Raw genomic sequence first — 10,041 nt, 5'->3', positions numbered from 1 at the left:
CTTAGATATTGAGGGTGTTTGTTACTCATTATTTTCACAGGAATAGCTGACTGATACAAATTCTTTTTTATCATCTATAAGTCTAATCATATGACATCTTTCTCCCTAGATCTAACTATATGGTGAATTATGAGAATGAATTTACCAATATTTAAGCATCATTGTTTGGGTATAAATCCCCCTTGATTATGATGCCTTCTTTAAACTTGATCTTAGATTCTGTTTATTTAGAATTTATCTACTGCTACTTATGAGTGAGACTGATTCATACGTGTGTGTGTGTGTGTGTGTGTGTGTGTGTGCACGTGTTTGCAATCATTACCAGGTTTGAGTGTCAAAGTAATACTTGTTTCATAAAGATCATTTGAGAGTTTTCTTTTTCTGCTACAATTTAAATGGTATTAGGGTTATCTGGTCTTTGAAGTTTTGATAAAATTCCACTGTAAAGTCATTTGGGTCTAGTTTTTATAGTTAGTTCTTTGATAACTTTTTCTCTTTCCACTATAGAAGTTTGTCTATTTGTGTTTTCTATGATTAGCAAAGTTAATTTTGGTAAATTGTATTTTCCTAGGAAATAATCTAATTCATCTAGGTTTTCCGTTTAACTTGTACTGAGTTGTGCAAAATATTATAAGTTGCTTCTGATTTGTAAAACTTCCTCATGTCCTTGGTTATCTCCTTGTTTTTATTTCTTATTTGTGCTTTCTACCCTTCTTCCTTTATTGGGTTAGCTAGTGGTTTATCTGTGGTGCTGATTTTTTTTTTAACAGAGAACCAGCATTTTGATTTATTAATTTCTACTATTTTTTCTGTTCCCTATTGCTTTTAACTTTATTATTTCCTTCCCTGTGCTTTCTTTTGCTTTACTTTGTTGCTCTTTTCTAATTTTTAAGATGGTGGCTCAATATCCTTATTTTCATTCTTTTATTGTTGCTGCAAGAATTTAAGGCTATGGATTTTCTGTGACCACTGGTTTAACTGTACTCTATTGAGCTTGTGTTTTCATTAGAACTATTTTTTAGAAATTCTGCAATTAAAAAATTTCCCCTTTTGTCCCAAGAGTGGTTTAATAGAGAATTTTTAGATTTCCAATGAGATTTCTAGCTTTAAGAAGAGCAGAGGAGCAAGGCATACAAATAAGGCACTTGCTCCACTTCACGTTTCCAGAACTTTTAGTTTTGAATGAAGTTGAAAATTTTGATTATTAGCTTTTAGGTTTTTTCCAGTACAAAGGGACTATTTGTTTATTATCTACAAGTGATCAGAATAGCTGTGGGACTTACCAAGTTGTAATCCAAGGGCAAGCAAGCATAAATTCACTGAGAAAATGAATGGAGAATGGTAAAAAACAATAAAATTGATTTGTGATTGCATCTAAGCTTTCATTAGCTTTTACATCAGCTTTGTGAAAATTAGAAAAAGTTTGCTGTCACTCAGTGGAAGTGGCCTACAGAGCCCTGCATAGTTGGAGGAGTTCTGGCTGAATATCAACCTCCACTTGACTCCTGTTTCCTTGACTGGGAACTTTAGCTCAGCCAGGGGCTGTATGTTTGATCCAGAAGGTCTTAGATTGCTGTCTACTAAGTCCAGCACATTAATTAAAATGATTACATGTATTAATTGCTAGGCACCTGTAGGGAATCAAATAAGAAATGCAAGTGATACCACCAAACTCTCATTACATTCGAGATATAAGATTTATTCACACCAATAAAAATAATCACAACAAAATATAAACTAATTTAAAAAACAAAAGATCATAGTGACGTGAAATTTTATATTCTCTAAGTGTGTAAAAGGTTTTTTTTGCTTCTACATAAACTTCTTTTCATAAAAGGGTAGCACACATTAAAATGCAGTGATGGTTTGCATTTCTTCTATGGAAAGAACATAGGCTAAACCCTGAAGCTTTTAGTTTACAAGGGTGTTACCATGAAGTCACACACTAAACTAATGATCAAAACCATGATCTGTTTCCAGATCCACACACATATACATTCACCAACTAAGCAGAGAAATAAGCATTTCATATTCTGTCCCACTCTGCTATAATGTATTTTTTCTTTTTACTAAAAGCAAAGTAGGAAACTGTATTTTTCTCCTTTTAATTGACCTCAGAAGAGGCATCATCCAATTCATGAGAAACGCGAAATTTCAGGTGTTTGTCTTCTTCACTCTTAAGGTCTGGGACTACCTTGTCTTCGTGGCTATGGAATTCTTGGCTGACTTTGGAATTATCCTGACTGTCAGTCACATCGAAACGCTCATTGCTCTCAACCTCGGCCTTCAGCTTGAATTCTTTGGAATGCTCGCGGCTGTGGGTTTCCATCCTGCGCTCCTCCGGCTGACTCGTCTCCTGACTGTCCTTCCCACGGCTGTCCCAGTCAGAAGCCCTGTGGAGGCGCTGGGCAACCAGGATGGCCTTGGGTGCATCACCCACCTCCTCGCTCTCCAGGTGTGACGAGATGTCCTCCTCTCTGGCATCTGGATACTGAATCCCAGCACAAATGGGAGAAGAATTCAATAAACAGCCAGACATGGGAACACTGTAATTTTCTTCTGCTTTTTAACTTTCAGGCCAATGTAGTCTCTAAAAATGTCTAAATTTGGCTGAAGCAAAAAAATAATACTAGCATGTTACTTTTTTTAAAACCAAGTCCTTTCATTACGTCACCTCCTTTAGTTTAATAGGTACATCAATTTTGTATGAGAGGAAACCTATGAGGAAGGTCTCATTATCTGTTTTACATAAAGGAAAAATGAATCGAAAGTTAAAAGTAAAGGGACTAGTACATGGCAGGGCTATGTGCAAATCCAGATCCTTTTTTAATTTAAAAAAGCGAATAGAGGGCTTCCCTGGAGGCGCAGTGGTGAAGAGTCCGCCTGCCAGTGCAGGGGACATGGGTTCGAGCCCTGGGCAGAGAAGATCCCACATGCCGTGGAGCAACTAAGCCCATGTGCCACAACTACTGAGCCCCTGCGCCACAACTACTGAAGCCCGCGTGCCTAGAGCCGTGCTCCACAACAAGAGAAGCCACTGCAATGAGAAGCCTGCGCACTGCAATGAAGAGTAGCCCCCGCTCGCTGCAACTAGAGAAAGCCTGCGTGCAGCAACGAAGACCTGACACAGCCAAAAATAAATAAACTAAAAAAAAATAAATAAAAAAGCAAATAGAATAAGTGCTTTATAACCAGGATTTGGAAAAATAGCATTGTGATTGAGAGACAAAATTAGGGAGAAATTATGTGGACTTTAATACAAAAACCACCAAGTGGGAAAAGGTTTTGTATTCGATGATCAGAAAGTAATAATACTTGCTGAATGAATGAACAAATGAGCATGCAGACCCCTGCTCCCTAGAACTGGGCTCTACTCATAACCATCTCATGTGTCTCGTTCAAGGATTTACCTGGACTTCAGATCTGTGGAACTTCTTAGATTTCGACCTCAGTCCATAAGCCACACTGTCACCTCGGCCTTCATATGTGTCTCCGGTCGGGACCGGTGGAGTGAAAACGGAGGTTGCTGGAACGTCAGTGGGAAAATCAGTGACCCCTTCATCAGATTCATCAGAATCGTGAGACTCGTCGGAATGGTCATCGTCATTTGCGTCAGCGTCCTGGCCGTCCCCATCCTCTTCGTCATCCACAGTGTCTGTGTGCTCGGGGCTTTCACTGGACTTACGCGGGAGGGTCTAAAAATCAAGATGGCCGGAAAAATTGGCGTAAGGGTTTTTATTTTCCTTTAGCCTTTATGGTGCCTTAGTCTTTTACTATCTTTATTTAGTTTCAGAATCTTTTTTTTTTTTCAAAGTCTTTATTGAATTTGTGACAATATTGCTTCTGTTTTATGTTTTGGTGTTTTGGCCGTGAGGCACATGGGACCCCAGCTCCCTGACCAGGGATCGAACCCGTACCCCCTGCCTTGGAAGGCGCAGTCTTAACCAACAGACCGCGAGGGAAGTCCCGGTTTCAGAATCTCTGTATTCACAACAAAGCAGTCAATGGCTTTTAAGAGCTACAGTGAGCACCTTCCAATTCCCTTTTAACACAAGGATAAATGGAATCCTATTCTGAGGCATTTTTCTTGCTTTTTCATAAACATTATTTTCAAGCCAAATGTATGAGTTATAAATTTATATCGATAACATGTTTTTCCTTGTTCATTTTTAGACACTATTTAATTTACCAAATTCAATAATGCAGTAAATACAGATACATAACTGTGAGATTGTTTTTCTCTATGACAATTCTCAGGAGATCAGAGCATCCATGAATTAATGCTCACCCCCAAACCTAAAACTCCTCCCTATAGCCTGGATAATCAAAAGGCGACTTTGTTATCCATGTGTATAAACTGCAGCTCAATTAACCAGTTAATGTCTGTTACACTTCTGATTGCAAATATATTGGGTCATTTATCTAACTTTCCTTATTAGAAATTCTTAGCATCTTCAAATAGAATCTTAAGGAAAACAAATTTAAGTTATCCCTTTGCTTAGCAAATATATTAATAATTCCAATAAAAAGAATAGTTATTAAATAAACCATTATGTTAGCAACAGAAACGTTCCTGGAGTCAAAGTCTTGGCTTTGGTAGGCATTAATTAATGCTTACCAGATATTAGATGACAGCAACAAAATATCTTAAATAAATTGCAAGAGGCTTAGTATTTCAAACAACAGACATTAGTAAACAATTCCTGCCACACTAAACTTATTTGAAACCTGGTATTTCTGACATTTAGTAAATACTTGTGTTTTTTGTGAGCAAGTTTTAGACAGGAAATTTTTTTTTGTTTTGTTTTGTTTTTTATGGTTGGCTGAGCTCATGTTAGGAAGGGAGGGTGGGTCTCAAGATGCAGGTTTTGAGGAGAAAGTCCCTAGTTCCTATTGTTCCCTTGGCTGGTGGTGGCAGAGTCACTCAGAGAAATGAGACAAATATGAATCGGGCTACCAGGAGCCCATCCCATAATATTTCTCCCACACCCGCACCTCCACTCCACTAAGTAAGGGCTCTACTTCCACCATCCCTGACCTAGAGCCCACCATACTGTTGGCCCAGTATAATCAGGTCTGCAGAAAGTTCAAGGCTTTGGGTAGGGATGTGATGCATCCCTGAAATTTCAGGCCACTGGATAGACAGGGCATTTACTGGCGAATTTGAATGGAATTTTGCCAGGATTGAACCCAGGCAATGTCACTAGGAGAAAGAGTTGCTTCCTTAGTCCCTCCAAGACATGATGGTCCTTGGATTCAAAGTGGAACCTCACCTCTTGCTTGTTGTCAGCAGTCTCCTCAGAGGACACAGTGTTCTGAAGAAGGAAGGGTACAAATCAGTGTACGTCATACTCTCTTAACTTTTTTATTCAAAAGTTAGCCTTTTCCATACAAAGCAGGTCTTATTGTTTAGCCTCATCGGTGCATGGCTTAAGCCGGAAGACAACATGACAGACCAATTGGTGTCCTAAGTTCACGTTTACCAACAGGCAGGAAAGATCCATTTAACAAAACCAGATGGCCTGCTTGGTGGCGATTTTTTGTGGTGGTGGTTCTTTAATTGTGAGAATTAATTAAAATTAAAAATACCTGTGGTGCTAGGAAAGTCTGCTTCTGAGACGGGTCAGGCTTTAGCCAGGTGGCTATAGCATCTGGGTATTTGTTGTAAAGCTACAAAAAAGAGTTGCATACTTGTCATTATTAAGAAAAAGAAACAGGGATCTCTAAGTGATAAGCTGAAAAAACAACTATACTTCCCCAATCTTGATGGATAAGCATAATAGGCATTATTCAGTCACCTAGAGCCTTAGCTATATCTTTCATAATTTATTCTTTCTGGTAGAGTCATTTAACAAACCCTTACATAGCACTTAGTGTGAGGCAGGCACACTTTCAAAGTAATTTACAAATCCTCATTCATTTAATCCTGGGATAGGTATCATTTTTTTTTTTTTTTTTTTTTTTTTTGCGGTACGCGGGCCTCCCTCTGCTGTGGCCTCTCCCGTCGCGGAGGACAGGCTCCGGACGCGCAGGCCCAGCGGCCATGGCTCACGGGCCCAGCCGCTCCGCGGCACGTGGGATCCTCCCGGACCGGGGCGCGAACCCGGGTCCCCTGCATCGGCAGGCGGACGCGCAACCGCTGCGCCACCAGGGAAGCCCGGTATCATTATTATTTACTCCCATTTTACAGATCAGGAGAAACTCAGCCACAGTGAAGTTAAGCGAGAGTAAGAGGCAGAGCCAGGGTTCAAATCCAGTGGCTCTTCGCATCGATGATACACTGTGCTTTTCTGTTCTGTTTGTTAGCTGAAATTCCTCTCAGATGAAACACAACTAAAGCAGAGGTGCCCTTGATTTGTGTTGATCTTCCTTGTTTCCTGTCTCTGTGGAACAAGGAGAAACTCTCTAAGGCTGTGCTGTCCAGTATGCCATTCTCTAGCCATGAAACATGTGGCTATTGAAATTTAAGTTAATTAAAAAAAATTTAGTTCCTCGGTTGCACTGGCTACATTTCGAGTCTTCAATAGTCACGTGTGTCTAGTGGCTACCTGAGTGGGCGGTGCAGAAATCTAATATCAACACCATTGCATAAAAGTTCTACTGCTTTAAGGCGCCAAAGACATGAATGCGATGGCCTTTCACTTGGCCAAGTCATTTATCTGGAAAATGATAATAATATGCTAATGCAGAGGAGTGGAAATTGCTCTGAATAAGTGTCATCTGGTGGGCTGTACAGCCCAGGGCAATCACTTCCCATCTCTGTCATGGAGAAAAGTTACCCTGGGGGTTCCAAGAATTCCTTCACAGACACAAAGGAGGAGAAGAGCAGGAAGGAAACCAGTCAGTAGCACTTTGGGTTTCCCCACGGTTGGCTCTAACCAGAGGAGCTTCATATTGGGCTTCTATGACAGTTTTTGCTGAAAGAATGGGTTCCTTGACTAAAAAATGTGAAAACTACTAGATGAGTTCAAAGTTTCCCTTTTTTTCCTTTAAAATCTGTATATTTATATAAATATTATACTGATAAATGTTATGATTGATTACATTTAATATACATATTTATTCTGATGATACCTGTAATACAGGCTTTATCTGTATTTATAAGATAAATTTATAATTTTTAAAAAGTAATACGAAGAACAAATAGGTAAAAAAACAAACTAAAATCTACCCAGTAGTCATATCACTCAGAGATAACCAGTGTTCATCTTCAGGGATGTCTCTTTATAGACTTTCCATATTTCCTACTAGCTCTAGATTTCTAGGATTCTAGAAGGTTGAGCTCTTCACTTATCTCTTAAATAACATTTAACCACTTATACTGCTGTGGCTTCATGTGCCATATTTTATTCTATTAAAAAGGCACTAATTCTTGCCTCAAAAAGTGTGATCACTATTTTCTCTGGAAATGTTAATTTTCTGGCTTATTGTTGTGATTCAATACTTGTGTTCTTAAATCACTTGGAAAACAGACACACTTACTTATACCCACTTGCACACCCAAACACACACAGCAATACTTCTCCTAATATCTTCATTAAGCAATCTAACTGCAGTGACCCCAGGCAGCTCTATATTGGCCTTTATTCTGTTTATCTGGAATTGAACTCTGTGTGCCTTTTTGTCCAAGCTCCTCGGGACAATGCCCGTTTGTTGTTTGGCTGGCATGCTTTCACCCTGTGGAGGGGCAGGTACATCTATGGTGCCGGTTGAATAATTATAATAAAGAATTTGATTTGGTCTTATGTTTGGCTAGAAAAATGTGATCTAAAGTCATCTGATAAGCATAATAGATACAAACGGCATAAACAGACTTTCTTTTTATAATGGGCTTCTTAGCAAATATCTTAGGAGATATTGTGAATATTATGGTTATGTCAACTCTCCAATATGTGAGGTGAATTTTAAACTTAGCTTGCCACTAAGTAAAGCAAAAGATGGAATTTTTTACTTCTAGAACAGTATGTTGACTCATGGAAACAAAAAGTCACACAACTTCATAGAACTCATTTTACATAAATGATAGGCCTAGAGCATCATTTTATTATATTTAAAAATCTAGTTTGGTTTTAAGAGACTATATTAATTAAAAGCAGTTCTGTGCTTGGTACTGGCCTAGAACCATAGCAGGCACTCAATAAATACTTATAAGTTATTTTGTTTGACTATGAAAATAAGTAAAATTGCCATACATTTGTAGCACATCTTGCAGCAGTTGCAAAAATAATTTAACTATATGATAAACCTAAAAGATGCTCACCTGCTTTTCCTCAGAGCTGCCAGAATCAGTCTGTTTAACCTTTGAAACAGAGAAGGTGAAGACAGATTACAGTGTGAACGTGTTCCTAGCACCCTGAAACACACAATTCATTTATTCTGAGGCATTTTCTTTAAGATTCAGCTGTACTCACTGGAAGGGCGGAGGCGATGCCCAAGAGGCAGAGGCAAATCACTGCGATTCTCATCGTAATGAATGTTCCTGCAAAATATTTTGTAAGAAGTATTTGATCTTTTCCTAGGTTAAAACAGCGATGCTTTTCTAGGCTACCACATTACAAAATCGTCACAAATAAATATATATTTTCTGTAGAAATACTGTCTACTTCTTAGAGGAAAATTTTCTTCTTAATATTATCTTTTGAGTTAGTATTTGTAATGCCACCTCCTCTATTCTCTCTCCTCTCTTCCTATTAGGCAAGGAGAGAGGAATTTTACAAGTCTATATTTATTCAACTTTAAAATTTAGAGTTTCAGAGATTATGCCGTTGCTACCTCATGTCACCAGCCATCTAAACCTAAAAGCAGATCAACAGTAATTGAGTTCAAATAATAAGCTGGAATGGGAAGATTTATTTTTCAGAGAAGAAAAACACAAAGAGAAAGAGAGAAGATAAAACTGTGAAAGAAACTTGCTTTCTCCATTTTCCAGCATGCATTTCAAATGTGATTTTCAACTTAAATTATTTAAAAGGTGTTACTTAGGTGAAATGAAGCTATCTCTAAAGTTAGTAATTTAAGTAAGGTATTCTCGAAATTTGAAACGAAAAAGAAAAACACTGAAAACAGTCAACAGCGTTCCTATTTGTAAGTCTAAATAGTGCCCTACAGGTATTCTGGATAAATTTTAACAGCTAAATACAGAGGTGAAAATATTCAGAAAGGTTTTTTTCCTTGAAAACAGGATTAAGTCAAATCATTAAATAATTAGCATTATCATTTGTTTACATTAGCACTGAAAATCATTTTCCTTTTAAATGTCTCCACAATCATCTATCCATTTAAAATTAGGTAGATATAATCATTCCAAAGGGGCATAGACATTTCCTTTTTTTTCTGATGGCAAGAGGTAGTTTCAGTTCTTTTGAGGATGGCGTGGAAATATTTTTAAGTTTTGTATTCGACTGTCTTTCAAAATAGCCGGCCGCCTTTCCTGCAGGAGATCTGCCCTGGATCTGGCAGGCTTATTCCAAAGACTAGGACCGTTTAAGTCTGATTAACACCTTTTACTGTTAAACTCTTTTCCTTACAGCTTGACCTTCCCCATGAAATGAAACAGTGCATACATAGGACAGCAAGCAGGTAGCAAACTGCAGCCTTACCTTGGTCTGCGGCGGCTAAGAAGAGCCCAGTGCCAGGAGGTGCTGATGCTGTGCTCAGTGCTGCACTCTGGCCTCCTCCTCTCCCTGCTGCGGACAGCCAGGACCTCTCAGAATTTAAAGGCTGCTCCAGACGTTCTCCACCAACACAGGGGGCGGAGAGATGTGTCATGAGGTTTTTTGCCACTGCCCAACCCACTTGCTCCTACACTTCCCCCTCTGGTTTTGTGGTTACAAAACAAACGCACACACACACACACACACACACACACACACACACACACACACACACAAACTACTCTGCAGTTAAAACATTACTTATGCACAATATCATTAACTAGCTTTTTCGTTTATAGGATTGGCTCTCAGCGTCCTGGAAGGGCATCGAGGGGGTCCCATAAAAAGGGAGGGAGGGAAATGACTAGCTCTTACAAAGACTCTATAA

At 38.8% G+C, this 10,041-nt stretch overlaps 1 protein-coding gene across 1 annotated transcript; it reads right to left on the bottom strand.

Moving 5' to 3' along the window:
- Positions 1-1,790: 1,790 nt before the first annotated feature.
- On the bottom strand, positions 1,791-9,666 carry SPP1 (secreted phosphoprotein 1). The gene is made up of 7 exons (XM_007102526.4): positions 9,600-9,666; positions 8,412-8,479; positions 8,261-8,299; positions 5,590-5,670; positions 5,274-5,315; positions 3,411-3,695; positions 1,791-2,491 (listed from the first exon to the last, which is right to left on the bottom strand). Exons 2-7 carry the CDS (start codon positions 8,463-8,465, stop codon positions 2,105-2,107), a joined length of 888 nt encoding a protein of 295 aa, XP_007102588.2. The 5' UTR covers positions 8,466-8,479; positions 9,600-9,666; the 3' UTR covers positions 1,791-2,104.
- Between the last annotated feature and the right edge of the window lie 375 nt (positions 9,667-10,041).

Source organism: Physeter macrocephalus, chromosome 7, assembly GCF_002837175.3.
Source record: "Physeter macrocephalus isolate SW-GA chromosome 7, ASM283717v5, whole genome shotgun sequence".
Lineage (NCBI taxonomy): Eukaryota > Metazoa > Chordata > Mammalia > Artiodactyla > Physeteridae > Physeter > Physeter macrocephalus.
This window is presented reverse-complemented; position numbering and strand designations above follow the sequence as displayed.